Here is a 16667-nt window from a genome sequence, read left to right on the forward strand (position 1 = left end):
TAACGGCAATTTGGAGTTTAGTAGCTCCAGTTATAAGTAATTTAGTAACTACTGCTCAGGAAACAGCTCGTAGTGAATATGTGATTTTGTTGTAAACATTAATGAAAGTTTGCCGATGAATTATTTATTGATTAATATAAAGCTTACTATAATCTATGTGTGTGAAAGTCGGATCAATATATATATTATTCTGAAAGTAATACTTGAATAGTCGATTAATGACTATTTTAAATTTTGTTGAACTTAAGCTCAAGAGCAAAGGGGAACTAGATCCGATAAAGGGAAGGAAAAAGTAATCGAATAGCCGTTGAAGTCGTTCGACGACATTTGAGGTAAGTCTTCGAGTAATGACCCTACTTGAATTATATTGAAATGAATAGTCATACTATGACGGATAGTCGAATGTGCTTAGAGACTATCTTATAAAGCCAATTGAAATCATGCTCTTTGTGTGTGGCTACTGAGCCGAAAATTGAAAGGTTTAATAAATGTTTTGTGTTTGAGCCTTAGTAACGAAGAAATGATATGGATGTGTTATGATTATTGATATATGTGTGCATGAGCATTGGATTATATCCGGGCTAAGACCCGAAGGCAATTATGCGAGTTGATATATCCGGGCTAAGACCCGAAGGCAATTATGCGAGTTGATATATCCGGGCTAAGACCCGAAGGCAATTATGCGAGTTGATATATCCGGGCTATGACCCGAAGGCAATTATGCGAGATGATATATCCGGGCTAAGACCCGAAGGCAATTATGCGAGTTGATATGTCCGGGTTAAGACCCGAAGGCAAATGTGTTTGCGGCTGTATTCGGTTAAATACCGAAGAAACTTGGGTTTGAATGTGAGCGTTTTGTGCTGTAACTAATTTAATAATTATGCTTGACCAACCCGAATGATAAGGTATGTTTGCATGTGCATTGGAAAAGTCGGTTCGTTTTAAATAGTATTCGTGCGATCGGCTAACGAATTTTCGGCTTTTAGAAAGGTTGATACCTTGTGTATCTATGTTGATGAAGTGTGAAGTAAGTATGATTATGAGAATGTGTGTTAATAAAGTGATTTAGTTAGCTATGTGAATGTAATACTGTAGTCAAAGCCGATTTCATTACTTGAGACTTACTAAGCTTAAAATGCTTACCCGGTTGCTTTGGCTCTCTGTTTTATAGATTTTGTTCGTTAGCTATCGGATTCGGGATCAGCGAAGTCGAAGTCATCTACACTATCAAGCTCTTTTGGTACTCTTTTAGTTGAACTCTGGATATGGCATGTATAGGACTACCCCCTGTTGTTTAAGTTCTTTTGTGATGTATGTGTGTAAAGCCATGCGAAAATGGCTTGTAAAAGTGGAGTATGGCATTAGACCATTTGTGTTTATGTATGTATATATATGGTTTCACGATGTGACTATGGTTTGAAATGGAAGTGTTGGGCTAATGATCAGCCATTGGAATGGCTAAATATGATCACATGTGGACCTATGTATGGCAAAACCCTAGTTGGTCCATGGTAACCACAAAATAGGTAAAGTTTATCTTGAAAACAGATTTTGACAGCAACAGTGGTGTAGAATTGAAAAATCACATAAATTCGTAGGAGTGGAATTAAATAGTGAATAAATTATGTAATCGAACCTTGATGAATCTACTTTCATATGGAAGTAACGAAACAATTATAGGAACAGTACAGAAAGAGATATTCGGGTTCTTGTGGAACAGGGCCAGAACAGTTTCTGGATTCACTGTTCCACCTTTGGAAATTCACTATAAATTGACCAGAGATAATTAGGGGTCATACCATATATGTATGGATTCCTCTCTGAGTCTAGTTTCCATAGAAACAAACGGCATTAGTATTGAAGCTCTGTGCAGAGAGATATCCCAGTCGTAATGGGAAAAGGTCAGTGTAGTCGACCCCTGTAACATGGGAGAACTTGACTAATAAACTGTACTAATTGGCCCGACCAAAAATTCTAGAAAAAAATACATAGGTGGGGACATGAGTCTAGTTTCAGGGAAAAATCACAAAACTAATTTTCGAGTTGTGAAACTCAAGATATGATTTTTGAAGCGACTAGTACTCAGACTGGGTAGTGTCTGGAAAATTTTTTAAAAAAGTCTGTCAACACCTCGTATTCGACTCCGGTGACGGTCTCGAGTTCGGGGTGTTACAAAAGGCATGTGAAGACAAGCATTCAAAAAGAAAATCTAAAGCAATAAACATAAAAGAAACAAACTTTAACAAGTGTAAAATAAAATAAACTAAAATACATTAAACTAAATCTGAAAATGTCTTACAACCTAGGTACAGGGACTAAAAGTACAAATAACCCTAATTTACAGTGATAACTAACTTAACTAGCACTAAGAACAACTAAAGCAAAGAAAGGTTAAATCTACAATCAAGGAAATGAACATAAGAAACCCTAGAAGAAGAGAAAGAAATGCTAAGAGAAAACCTAGAAAAAACTAAATCTAAACTAAGCTAATATGGCATTTTTCCTCTCTCAGCCAAATTTTAGCTGATATAGCAACTATTCTGACCTAATCCAAAAAAAACCCTTAAATGAGCTTTCAATGATTACTGCTTCGGGTGGACAAAGACTACCCTTCTTATCCATTTTTCTTCTGTCACAATATTGGTATCGCGATACCAAAGAAGAAGATATCACGATACCTTAGAAAATTTTGAACTTGGGGTGCTTCTTGGCAGGTGGATATCGTAATACCACTAAAAGGTGGTCTCCAATCCTAGGTTTGTTGGAGGTATTGTGATTCCAAGGTTTGGATATCGCAATACGCTCTCCTTTGGTCTCGTTCTTGCTCAATTTCAATCTCCAACATGTCCCTACATAAGTTAACCATAAGTTGAGGCCCCCAATGGCACTACTGGCCAATTTGGGGTCTTAAAATGAGTAAAAACAAGACATATACACTTTTTAACTTAAAACCTAAAAACTACGAAAAACTTCAAAAAGGACACTACTTTGCTTGAGAATAAGCTCCATAAATGTATCGGGAAAGTCTAATTTGTCATATCAAATTATGACATATCAAGGGCAATAAAAGATCTAACAATAAGATTTAAGAGATATGTACAAGGGAAAATAAAAGAACAAAGAATTTAAGGTTTTTCTCTTGACTTTGATGCTTGGATATGTCTCTATTGAGTCTTAAAGTATTCTTGATGAGTGTTTATACCAAAGTATAAGTTTGTAGACATTTATCGCCATTGGAGGTAATTTGAAACCGTTGCAAGCATGAATTTTGGAATGAAAAAAAATATTTCTACTACTAAAGTCTTGATATTTATCAAGGAGGTATCAGTACTTAGATAAAAAGTAACCATTGAGAGGCTAAGTCTCGAGACTTGCAAACCCAAGTCTTAAGGCTTGCCTAGTAAGTCTCAATATCATGCCCTTTTAGAAAATGTTGTTAGCTATGACTTGTAAAAACCCAAATATTGATACTTAGCTACCAAAATGCCTTTGAGAACATTTTATGTAGCTTTTAAATACTTTGGTATTGACTAAAGAACATTTGGAACATTATGAAACACATATAGAATATGTTTTTGAGTTTTTGCAAGTGCTGAAAATACATTTAAAATGTTTGATAAAATTTTCAACCATATTTTCATGACTTAGGAAATATATATAATTTATCTTAACAATTAATGTATTTTTTTAAGAAACATAGCTCAAGAACTAGCTAATATGATTGAAAAGGAATAAATGGTTGAAATATTGAATCAAAAATCCATTCGATTGGATTTTAATTTTTTTATTTAACCTCATTTTGAAAATCTCAAAAACATTAACTAATGATAATTAAGAAATATTTATAAAAATAAAAATATAAAAAAATATTAAGACATAAGAAATATATATTAACAAAAATATTAATAAAGAAAATAAACCAAAGTACAAGAAAGCCCAGAAGATTATATGAGAAATTGAAAACAGAACCGAATTTTTTTGTTAAAAAAATCCAAAATATTAAATAAAATTAAATTAAAAAAAACCCCTCCTATTTTACATTCTTTTCGGTTTTGTTCCAAGTTTATAATTTTAAAAATTCTTACTTTTATTTCTCAGTATTAAGTTAGTTTTTTTTTATGGATTCGAATAAATAATATTTAATTCAGATATAATTATCAAACTGTATGTATCAATTGTTTAACATTATTTTACTTTTATAAATAAGATATTTAGATATCATCTTCACTTTTTCAATTTTCTATAAATGCTTTTTTTTTAACTATTTTTTAAAAGAATATTAAACTTGGATATTTAGTGAATTCAGATATTTGGTGGGCAATGCTATCCAAATAGAATTCAAACTTGGATTGTAATAATAGATTTAATGCGAATAAAATATAAAATTATCTTGAGGTGGGGATTAAGATATTACTAAAATTGTACATACCCTCAACCCTAAAATTACTTTTAAGAAAAAATATATATAAATGTTCACGAATCAGGAAATTCGTCATGTCTCATTAGCCTGCTCACTTATGTTGAGTTTAGGTTTTTTTTTTTTTCTCTTTTTCAATTTCAAGTGAATCTGCTTGATTGATGGTTTATAATAAAAAAGGTAAAAAAATAGTTTTATATTAATATTTATATAATTTTTAATTAAATATAAATAAAAATATTTTATTTTTATATAGTAAAATTAATTATATGAGTGGTTGAATTAATTTTCCCTATTTTTATATTTAATAATTTATTTAATTAAAGAACTGGTGATTTAAAACCTTTAATCACAAATTCACAATCATAAAGCTCAAAATGTTCACTTTTTGTCTTTCTGTTTGTCACATAATAATTTTTAGTTAATTATCTTTTTCTAAGTTGAACTAGCAGGAATATCACCCTGAGAAAAAGAAAAAAATGTATTTTAAGTACTATTTGTAACAACAAAGAATTTAAGTAAAAACACATAGTTTAGCACCAATTTTTAAGTCAAGCATTTAATATCACAAAGATGAGAAAAAAAATGTATAATTACACAAATCTACGATGAAGCCGAAGGTGCAAAGAGGAAGAAAGTCTATGTCTTGGTAGCCCAACTCAACCACTAGTCCAACCCAAGAGTAAAGAAACCTCTTTAAAGGACCAGCCACAAAACTATTTACCAATCAAAAGCAGACGCCCAAAACGATCTGATCTACTCAATCTTTTCTCCAAGGATGGTGGAACAAGAAGAAAACCTTCATTACTGGGGCGACATCTCAGAGGAAGAGTATTACAGGCTGCAAGGAATCAAAGGGTCAAAATCGTTCTACACTTCAACAAGAGGCCTCTCTCTCTTCACAAGATCATGGCTTCCACTCTCTGGCCCTCCACGTGGCATCATCTTTGGGATCCATGGGTATGGCAATGATATAAGTTGGACTTTCCAGTCCACATCAATCTTTCTTGCTCAGAAAGGGTTTGCCTGCTTTGCCCTTGACATGGAAGGCCATGGGAGGTCTCAAGGCCTTAGAGGCTATGTCCCACATGTTGATTTGGTTGTCCAAGACTGTCTCTCCTTCTTCAATCTCATCAAGCAAGATCCTAACTTTGGTGCTTTACCTTGTTTCCTTTATGGAGAATCAATGGGTGGTGCCCTTTGTTTGTTGGTTCATTTTGCTGATCCAAATGGGTTCCAAGGAGCTGTTTTGGTGGCACCCATGTGCAAAATCTCAGACAAGGTTAGACCCAGATGGCCAATTCCTCAAGCCCTCACTTTTATCTCCAATTTCTTGCCCACTTTAGCCATTGTACCAACCGAAGATCTTCTGCACAAATCAATCAAAGTAGAAGAAAAGAAGATTGTTGGGAACAAGAACCCAGTCAGATACAGAGGGAAACCCAGATTGGGGACAGTTGTTGAACTCTTGAGAGTGACTCAGCTTTTGAGTGAAAAACTGCGTGATGTAAGTATCCCATTCCTAGTAGTCCATGGGAGTGCAGATGTTGTCACGGATCCGGAAGTGAGTCGGACTTTGTACAAGGAAGCATCCAGTCAAGACAAGACCTTGAAGATCTATGAAGGGATGTGGCATTCCTTGTTGTTTGGTGAACCTGATGAAAACATTGAGATTGTTCGTACTGATATATTGTCTTGGTTGAGTGATAGATGTAACACAAAGATCTAAACTGGTTTAATTTATGCTGTTTCATTGGAACAACATTATGTTAATGAGGATTTGTAATTCAATTTCAATAAACTTATATATTTGGACCTATGAATTGGGATGTGCTATCATCATATTCGGGTATTCTGAAAAAAGAAAGTAACAATTAGTACAGGGATAAAGCATAAGGTTCTAATTCGCAATAATCAAGGTTTGACGTTAATGAATGAATACACTGCAGGGCCATAAATAGTATGCTCAAAATGACCGATGATGCTACAAATTTCAGTTTCTGTATCTTAGAAAAGAATAAGAAAATTAAAAATAGGGGACCTATCATTTACATAACTAAAAGAATAGCCCAGTTCCAACCCTATACCATCTTTGGAAGAGCCCTATCCCTATATCCATATACAATGTCATAGGTGATGTGAGGTTTGAGAACTATCAATGACCAACAAAACAAATTTAACTTTCCTTTTGTGACTATGTGGTATGAGAATTCTCATACTATTAACAGTGTGTGTTCAAAAACCCTTGCCCCTTGCCCCTTGCCCCTTGCTCCTTGCCCCTTGCCCCTTGCCCCTTGCCTGTCATAGCATCTGCTAGGCAGGGAAGACGGGTTGTGAAATGGTGTTCTACAGGAAGAAGTGGGAGATCCGACTGTCCATCCCCAACATAATGCACAGGACCTTGGGATGCAAGTCTAAGCACCGCCAGTTTTGCTAATGCCAATTACTGATGTAGCTATAAAAGTGACACATCATGCCATGAACAAGTATTCCAAGTCTTCTACCGTGAGGCGAGTCTGACGCCCACCGGTTTCATCCTCCCCAAATGCTGATGCAACCATCTTCCTCTTCTTTTGCTGTCAATTACGAAAACAAAAAATAAGCAGACCCTTAATGAAAATAAAGTTCTTGGAGAAAGTAAACATGCAAGTTCTATTGATGCTGGGAAGCCATTTTAATACGGCCATTAAACAAGCACAAGTTAGTTTCAACATGAATATATTCCCAACAGCTATTGAGGTTTCCACTAGCTGTACTATATCCACGCCAGGGCTTTCAAGAGCAACCACTGCCCATATGACCGGACTTGTGATACACAAATTTAAAATAGTTTAATGCTCAGTTCTAAACTATATTTAATTATGATTATGCTAGATAGATAATGCGATAAGCATTCAGGCATTCAGGCAAGGCTTAGCCCACACGAAGCTCAAATTTTCTCTGTGGTGTATGGGCAGCTTTATCCATGTTTATAACACTGAAAGTTAACTTGTCAAGACCATTAACAGCATCAGATACATCAATGCTTTTCTATGCACCAAGCAACCATATCAGCATCAAATACACTCTTCAGCTTGACAAAGCTATGGAATTAAACACGAAGAGAAAAGCAGACCATTGTGCCTGCATGGGTGGGGAAAAGCTTACCTGAAGAGCCAAAATACGATCCTCAACTGTATCTTTCACAGTTAATCGTAAAACAGTTACAGGGCGAGTCTGCCCAATTCGATGTGCCCTATCAATTGCCTGGTCCTCAGTCGTAGGGTTCCACCAAAGATCAAGCAGAAGTACATGGCAAGCTGCAACCATGTTCAACCCAAGACTGGCAGCTTTTAAGGACATAATCATAACAGATACCTACAAACGAAAGGAATGAATTTCATGGTTAAGCAGATTTGCTGAACACCAGAATATCACACTCTCTATGATAGGGTACAAAATAATAGAGGTAAAAGAAGAATAGAAATCATTGAAACCTCTGGTAGGGTGTTGAAATCTTTAACTGCTTTATCTCTAGCAGCAACTGACATAGTTCCATCAAGTCTTCTGTATTGGATGGAAGAACTTTTAAGACAGGCTTCAAATAAATCCAACATCCTTGTCCACTGGGAAAACACTATAGCTTTCTCCCCAGGTGCCTTACTGGAATCATTCGGAGTTGCACCCATAACCAGATCCTTTCCATCAGGAAGGCCATTTAGTGAATCCGGAGAATGGATATCAGAGGAACCTTCTGGGCAGCCACTAGTCCTTAATCTATTATCTTGAGGTTTAGCTAGTGATTTAAGGACCTCAAGGGCAGCTTTAATTTTGGAAGAATCATTCAAACTATCCTCAGGACAAGGCCCAATTACCTCAACAACTTTTGAACCAGAACAATCAAGAGACTTATCCTGACCAGGCTGCTCAGAGAGAGAACTGCTTAACAAGGTATTCGAAAACACTGAAGACGCACTTAATTGACCTTTGCAATTTTTGGTGGGACACTGCTTGTCATCACCAGTAAGATGTTCAGAGATGCATTGGTTGCAGAAAACATGACCACAGATAGTGACAACAGCATCTTCTGGTGGATCCTACAAACCATAAGCATGGATGTCAGAACGGAAGATTAAAACTTAAAAAGTTGAAGAATAATTAAAAAATAAATAACTAAAAGGAGAAATTATGCCAAATAGATGATTCTGGTACTTAGCCATGAAAGGCAAAACAAGCCACCATAGAGCACAATATGATCCTTCAGCATACCCCAAGCTGAAGCATTTAAACATAAGCAAACAATTATTTCATCTAATCCTAATTGAATGAATCCTTATGTGATCACTCAAATCCTTTAAAGTGGATTTGTTCCTAATTGTTCCTAAAATCCTTATTTGTTCCTAGTTGAATGAAACATGCCTAGGCAATTATAAATAATCAAAATACTGTAAAAGAGCAGCAGTTATTAAAATAGATGAAAACGAACTAAAGGAACAAGCCGAAAGAACCACATACATTGCAGATGCCACAGAGTTCCAAAGATGATAAACAACTTAGAAGAAATGTTAGCTTCTCCTGAGGAAGCCTCTTTGCAGTCTCAATTGACAATTTCCATGAAGAGTTTGAATCAAAGCCTCTGACCAGAAGAGGATGATCACAGGCTTGGCGAAGCCGCAAAAGCATCAACAAGATATTCACATAGTTCTGTTTAACAGTCCCTGCAGCCGCATACTCCTGATAAAGATTTCAAAAATTAGCAAATAAAAACAGAATGTAATAGAAGCATAATAAAACCACATAAACAATTCATACCATTAGGTATATCCTGTAAAGCTACAAGAAATGTATACGATATACAGTGGATATCTAAATTTAGTTAGACTAAGAAAAACCGTACTTTAAACTGAGCACGTGAATCAGACTCCAGTCTGGAATAGAAGTCACGTTCCGCCTTTGTGAATTCCACCTTTCTCAGTTCTATCACTTTAGGTGGCAAGTTAATAATTGGTTCCCCATCAAGAAGTGTAGCTGCAAAAAGAACACAAAAAAATTAAAAAAAGTGGTTGCAATTAGTTGCATGCAAATAACAGTAGAATCACATTTTCACTGCACGACCAACTTAAACTAAAGAAACAGCTAGTACCTTTCGTGCGGCGTAACATTATTGTTTGCAAGATAGCTTGCAATTTTGGATAGCCTTTTGCTGGATTTTTAGCAATCGGGGTCTTTAGGGAAAAACAGAATGATTTGTAAGCAGAATATGGGTCATATCTCAGAAATCTGAAGTAGCTATAAAGGTCGTCAATGGCATTTTGAATTGGAGTCCCAGACAAACACCATCTTCGTTTAGCACGAAGGCCCCAACAGGCCCTAGCAACTTGAGTTTTATGGTTTTTAATGCTTTGGGCCTCATCCAGAACAACTCTAAACCATCCAACTTTTGCAAGAGGTCGAGCAGCACAATCAAGAAGCAAATCGTCAACCTCCTTGTGCTTCGCTCCTTTTTTATTAGAACTAGGTGGGTATTTCCTTTTCCTGCTTGGTGGAAAATCCAGAGAAGAAGCACGGTCACCTTCCAACTTCCCTTTCTCATCATCATCTCCTTGAACAGGAGGTTGTTTTGGGACCTCCATGCTAACAATTGAATATGTAGTAAGGACAACATCATACTTCACCAACTCTAAAGGATCCCTTGTCCTGTTGCTTCCATGGTACACTAGAAAGGAGAGATTAGCTTCTTTCGTCACCTTATTGTGTAACTCATCTGCCCATTGCCGCAATACACTTGTGGGACATACAATGAGTGTTCCAGCAGCTGGCCTTCCCTTTGCTTGCCCTGATGGAGAAGAGCTTTTCTTTGAAGCACCATTTGACATGACATGACTGTTATAAGAATCTTGCTTCATCTCTTCATCATCATCCAAATTTAGTGTTTCCATCTCAACCTTTCTCACATCTTGAGAGGATGCTTTAGAATATGAGGGCCTTTCATTAAGAATAAGTGCAATTGTTGACACAGTCTTTCCTAATCCCTGCAAGAAATAATATATATCAAAACATGATTCACTAGTTATCTAACAAGCGTATGACAGCCTCAAAAATGGAACTGACCTGATCATCTGCAAGAATTCCTCCCATACAGTGTAAGCCAGTTTTCTCCTTCTGGGTCATCCATGACAAAGCAATTCTCTGCCCAAGGATTAATTCAGAAAGAATTGTACTAGATTCATAACACTCATAAATGAACACACAATAGAAGCTTGGCATTCGCTATGCAAGCATACAAAAGTCAGAAAAGCAACATTTAAAGAACAATTTTTGAAACAGTAACACCATAGTTAATAAATAGCACAGTACCTTAAATTAAACTACAACAAAATAACAAAAGCTCTTTGTCTAAGATTTCTTCTTCGACAGCATCTGTGAATGGTAAGGAAATATCTAACACTAAAAGAAAATAAAAGAAAAGTCTCAAAAATTGACATTGTACCTCTCAGGAAAAGAGGTTAGAAAACAATCACCACATTAACTACCCTTTTTTAAGTCCACTTTTATCCAACTTGGTCCTGATAAGTATTTTTTAGCCATGCTCATTCTTTCCAGCAAACAAGTCATGCCCACTGTAGGCATTCAAATTCAAAAACCATATTTAAATGTCCTTTTAAAATGAAATCTTCAACTGGAGCCATTTTCACCTTATGCAAATACCAATTCCCAACTCTGAAGTTCAAAACTTCACAGAAGCTCAACATTCACAAAGTAAATAATAAAGAAAACATATGATGTGGAACAATTCAGACCTGATGGCGTAGAAGAGGTACTGCCAAAACACCATCCGGAGGACTAGCTTCAGATTTTGGCTGAGAAAGGCCCTGTGAGGCACCAATTTTATTAATCAGGTAAACATAAAGCCATAAACATTACATATAACATTGATTCTAATAAAAGCGGCCACAAATATAGATCAGAAACAATGCAACATCAATGCTTTACTCACACAGAAGCATTAAGTAGCCTAAACATCTATCCTGCAAACCATTTTCATCTGGAAATCTGGAAATCTGCACTGCAAAATCCAATTTTATGCAGAGATGAATTAACCCAAGAGTATTTTGAGATACTCTAAGCTAGTTTTGTTTGTCAAATTTTTTCATTACATATTATAACTGTTTACACAGCAGTACTTCATTCAAAAGCTCCTCAGGCCAAAGGCAAGTCCCTTTGAAATAATAGCAAGCAAAACAGTAGAGTGGCAGAACCCAAAAAGAGGAAAGTCTTAAGAATAGTCTCTTTAAAACAAATCCTTCTAAAGAAAATACTTCTCTCATGATCACACCCTCATTAAACAGGTTTGATAATGGAAAGAACCACAATCATCTTTTATCAAGCTTTCAGTTCACTCTCTTCCAAAGCATTATTTTTCCTTTAGGCCAAAACACCAGAAAGAAGATACCAAAGAGAACATTATGAAGTATTGGAAGTATTTATCAAATCATGGTTCCATCAAACTGACTGGCATATCATTAAGACCCTATTATATTTAGCCACTATATAACAGATAATAATTAACATTTTTGGCAGTCAGAGACAATAAGTTCGCATGTTTAGGAAGTAGAATTCTTTCGAAGAGACCAGTAAAACATTAGGGGCACTATTTCATTCAACCACTCCCTAAAAGATGACAATTTTTCTTCAGGTAAAAGATAACACATACCTAAATAAAGATATAACACAAAATAAGCCAAAGACAGTTTCTTCTTAGCCAGTTATGCAAAGTGCACTGTAATGGTCAAAATCCCCAGAAATTTAACCAAATTCTTTTGATTCACCAGTCCATAAAAGCAAGAAACAGTGCAATCTCAAACAAGTAGCACTAACCTGCAATGCAACCCGAAAAATTAACTGTTCATCATTTCCCTTGAGCCTGATACCTCCTATTCCTGGGTTATGAAGCTGAGTACTAGATGTAGTATTCGGCAAACTTGAAGTCTTCTTCACAAGCACCAGAGATTGGTTTGACCGGGCAGGTTGACTAATGTCTTCAAGAATGCATATATCAGGGTCATCATCAACATGGGATCTGCAATCTGATGAACTGCTATGAATAGATTCAGGACTGACTTTTGAAAGACCCATACTCCTTGAAGGAATGAACTTATTCTCTCTTTCATCCTGAAAACAACCTAACTGCATCTTGCTTGAAGTAATTGGGTATGCACCGGAAAAATAGTGCTCTGGGGAAGTTAAATTTAAATGTCTCTCACTGAAGAAAGATTGACTACTAACATTTAGATTAATGTCATGATTGTAATGATGAGCATCCTTGCCATTAACCACAAAATCCTGATTTGATATAGAAGGATAAATATCAGATGACTGCTTTGAGGCTTCGTCAAGAGATAATGACTCAGCAACCCTGTTAGTAGACTTTCTCCAGCTAGCTTCATCTAAAGGTTCAGCAGAATGGGAGAAAATATTGCCAGATGTGATCAGTTTGTTATCTTCATTCTTTCCATAAACTGCTTGTTTGTTATTTGAAATGCAAGGTTGAGAATGAGTGAATGGCTGCAGCGAACCTTTGTCATCAAAGAGTCCATCATTGGCAGTGTATGAAAATTTTCCATAGGCTGGTAAAACATGTCCATTCCCTTCACCTTCAAAATGATGTTTCTTTACATCAGAGAAACCATTCATTGAGAGCTGTGATACAGACCTATTATCAATCTCACCCTGAGAATTGAATATTATCCTACTACTGGAGCATGCACTCTCAGTGGGAAATTCCACAACTTCACCCTCCTTACTTTCATCAAACATAAAATTTAGGGAACCAGGCGAGTGTTGCATTGAGGAATCAGCAAAATATGCATCATCTCCATTCATGTAACAACTTATAACTGAACAGGGATCATACTGATCAAATATTAAGTTTGTATTCTCATCAGCAGGGCTGTGCAAAGCATCTGAATATTCAGTAAACAAGAGTCAGCATTTCCACTAAAAAACTCGAGCACAGCAATAGGAAAAAATTTCAAAATGTACAACTAATGACAATGTTTAGATTGAAGTAGCAAGTGGGTAACGTACTTTTGTAGCCGAACTCCTCTCTAGTATTCATGAACAATGAGCTAGTTTTATCATCCACAAGATCAAATCTTAAATTATCTCCATGATCTAACACATGGTTGCCATCTATCTCAGAAAAACTAGATGCTGTACTACAGCTGGGAATCTCAACTCTCTCTCTGTAGGAGGTCCCTTGACAAATTGCAGACCACTCTTTAAAACTTGCAGAGGATGTTTGGACCGGTGAACAATCATGTGCAGAGAGTTCTAAATTCCCATGATAATAAAAGGAGCCACCAGCAGACCCTGCCCTAGCATCTGAATCATCGGAATTATTTCTTAAACAATCTGCAAAAGTAAACCCCGAGCAAGGCGATTCTTCAAACCCCAAGCAAGGAAATATCATCAAATTTTCATTATATATATAAAAAACAGAAACTTAGAAAAATTTTTGTGCAAAGAAATTTTACCACTTTGAAGCTGGATGGATTCAAGATCCGAGTCCCCTTGAGACATATTTCTAAGCGATGGTTCTTCTGGATTACTCTGCAATTTAACAAAAGAAAGAATAACCTATCTAGTAAAAGAATAGAAAACGAGATTGAACTTTTACCGAGAAACAAGGGCTAACAAAAAGCCATGAAATATCAGTTCCACAATCTATAACCTCGAGTTTAAGAGTGAAAGTACGCAAAGTCAATTACAATTTATGAGATGAATTTGGATTCCAGATTCACAAATTAAGCAAGGAAGTACTTGAGTTAAATAAATTCCAAAATAATCATAGTAGAATGCAATAGTTCCAAATAAAGTAAGTTTAATTTCATTCAATCTCAAACAAGCTATGAACTATGTTCTCAAAAAATCAGCTAAAATAAGCAACCATTGACTCATTTCCTAGGCTTTCCAATGAAGAGTACGTGATCTATACAACAAATTCCCTTTCAAAATTTCACAATTAAGGAGTAGGATTCCACTAAAATCTTCACACTCCACACCCTAAAAGTGGCGCCAAATTAAACCGCAAAAGAAAGTAACTACCTGCGGAGGATCAGAGTTCTCCTCAAGAATACGATTGATGCTGTCGAGATCGATGCACATACCATCCCCAACGAAATCATCAAACTTATAATCAGCCGAGAGATCGCCACTTGACAAGATTCCGAAGCTATCATTGCGGTTATCTTCCCCCATCATCAACATCAAACAAGAAGAAAGAAACCGAGAACCCTTACTTGCTTTTAGAAACCCTAAAAAAAAGCAGTTGTGAAACCCAGCCGATTTACCGGACATAAAGAAACAAAGTATTGGATCCAATCAACACGGATCGCATCACTTCAACGAAGAAATTAGAGAGAAGTTTCCTCGACAGTTGGCGTTGGCGGTCTTAAAATTAGATGCGACTTTTTGTAAAGAAAAAACAAATGTAAGAGAATCGTGAAAGAATGCGGTGGCTCCTTTTTGGGATTAAATAAGGATTGGTTATTGTAGAAAGACTTTTGCGCAGACTAATTTTAGAGTTTCCCATTTATATAAAAAAATTTATATATTATCTTAAATAAATAAATTGTCTCAATTTCTTCGGTAGGACGGAGGACGGCGCGGAGAAGACAATAAGAGGGGTGTCAATCAAGGATCCGACGTCGTATTGTACTCTCTTTTTTACTTTTTTTTATTTAGGATGATTTTATAGCGAAGTTGCGGAAGTCGGTGCAAGAGACACGCGAGTAAAACGCGCATGATTTGATTTTTGGCGCGTGATTTGTACAAGGATGACTATGGATGCCCAAAAAAAAAAACACCGTGAATTAGCGATTAGATTTGATTTTGGTTAGAAGATAATTTATACTTATCTGATTACAAAGATAGATATAAATCGTCTCAACAAACCATTTCATTTGATTTTCTCAGTGTTACAATTTAGTTTTGATTAAAGCATTGTAAAAAGAGCTTATTTGATATAAAAAGAAGATAAAATTATTCCCAATTAAATTTACCTAGGAAGAACCGGAGATTTCGTGGGTGGATGTCGGGGAATTTACGTCGCTTCGGATCGCGCTCTTTCTCTTACTTTTCATCAATTTCAGATTTACATAACAACGGGATTGTCCTCTACGTGAAAAACATGATGTGCTACATTAAAAACAATAACATTATGTTAAACGCATCATTAGGTATCATATCTTAAAATATCAATAATCATTGTTTCTTTTAATGTAAGTCAAATAAATGAAAAAGCTATGGAAACATAAGCTTTTTTCTTTCCTCGATATTCTTAGTAACTTGCTTCCTATTATTCTTTGTTTTTATGCAGGTCTTTTGTGGTGAAAACAGAACTGTAAGCCATTGTTGACTTCTTCCATTTTTTTTTTTGAAGACAAGACAAAATAAAGTTGGAGCAACTTGTATTTTTTAATAATAATTAATATTAAATAATTACCTTTTTATAAAAACAAAAAACATAGTTGGTAAGAGAGTTAGAGGAGTTCTACATGTGTGTTAATATACTCATTAAACTAATATAATATCAATCGGGTTCTTTTTTTGCATTTTTTTTCTTAAAATTGGATGTTTCACAATTATTATTTCTAAATGTGTTTTTTTCTAAATATTAATATTTCATGCATGAATAATATATACATCACAATTGAATAAAGAGGTGATACATCGCTAAAAATGAATTTTAATTAATTTAGCTTTAAAATTTTATGATGATGTGTCATTATTTCAGTAACCGATGATGCATAGAATTATACATTATCAGTGTATTAAATATTAACTATTATTCAAGATTAAACAAACTTAACATTAATGGGTTTGAAGGTCCATGCGGATAATCTTTGAAGAAAACTCGACATCCATAAGTGCCAAGGTCCTACTTTTATACTAGAGATTCATCATGCAATATGATTCCCACCATTTAGGTTATGATGAGATAACCATACCCTAACCTCGACACTTACGGATATATCATGGGTATTTTCGAAGATTTCGTCAATAATTCTGTACTTCAACTAATACGAACTTGACCTTAACCAGTTAGTTTAACCTCGATACATATCGATGTATCGTGTAAGTGTTTTTTTTTCTTTGTTTTAATGTTATTTGTGTTATTATTATTTTTTTGAATATGTTATATACTATATTATTTTTATTGTTATGGTAGTAAATTAGTTCTTTATTGGATGATATTAAAAATTAT

The 16667-nt window shown here is 35.3% G+C and overlaps 2 protein-coding genes across 3 annotated transcripts; one reads left to right on the plus strand and one right to left on the minus strand.

Moving 5' to 3' along the window:
- Nucleotides 1–4888: 4888 nt before the first annotated feature.
- On the plus strand, nt 4889–6239 carry LOC107962287 (caffeoylshikimate esterase). Its single transcript, XM_016898604.2, has one exon. The coding sequence runs from the start codon at nt 5199–5201 to the stop codon at nt 6147–6149; it is 951 nt and encodes a 316-aa protein (XP_016754093.1). The 5' UTR covers nt 4889–5198; the 3' UTR covers nt 6150–6239.
- Nucleotides 6240–6298: 59 nt separating this feature from the next.
- On the minus strand, nt 6299–14990 carry LOC107962286 (helicase-like transcription factor CHR28). 2 transcript variants are annotated; one of them, XM_041115684.1, is made up of 12 exons: nt 14507–14990; nt 13936–14011; nt 13487–13813; nt 12278–13362; nt 11200–11271; nt 10511–10588; nt 9543–10431; nt 9297–9427; nt 8915–9133; nt 7897–8496; nt 7568–7777; nt 6299–6996 (listed from the first exon to the last, which is right to left on the minus strand). In XM_041115684.1, the coding sequence occupies exons 1-12, from the start codon at nt 14756–14758 to the stop codon at nt 6892–6894; spliced, it is 4044 nt and encodes a 1347-aa protein (XP_040971618.1). In that variant the 5' UTR covers nt 14759–14990; the 3' UTR covers nt 6299–6891. The 2 variants fall into 2 exon arrangements, with proteins under 2 accessions (XP_040971618.1, XP_040971617.1); XM_041115683.1 differs by having other exon boundaries at nt 13487–13843.
- Between the last annotated feature and the right edge of the window lie 1677 nt (nt 14991–16667).

Source organism: Gossypium hirsutum, chromosome A06 (genome assembly GCF_007990345.1).
Source record: "Gossypium hirsutum isolate 1008001.06 chromosome A06, Gossypium_hirsutum_v2.1, whole genome shotgun sequence".
NCBI lineage: Eukaryota > Viridiplantae > Streptophyta > Magnoliopsida > Malvales > Malvaceae > Gossypium > Gossypium hirsutum.

Coding starts and splice junctions, on each gene's coding strand:
- LOC107962286 (XM_041115683.1), bottom strand. CDS start 14,758: ATGTCCGGTAAATCGGCTGGGTTTCACAACTGCTTTTTTTTAGGGTTT. Junction 10,432..10,510: donor GAATTCTTGCAGATGATCAG/GTCAGTTCCATT, acceptor TATTTCTTGCAG/GGATTAGGAAAGACTGTGTC. Junction 9,428..9,542: donor AATGTTACGCCGCACGAAAG/GTACTAGCTGTT, acceptor TTCTTTTTGCAG/CTACACTTCTTGATGGGGAA.
- LOC107962287 (XM_016898604.2), top strand. CDS start 5,199: ATGGTGGAACAAGAAGAAAACCTTCATTACTGGGGCGACATCTCAGAG.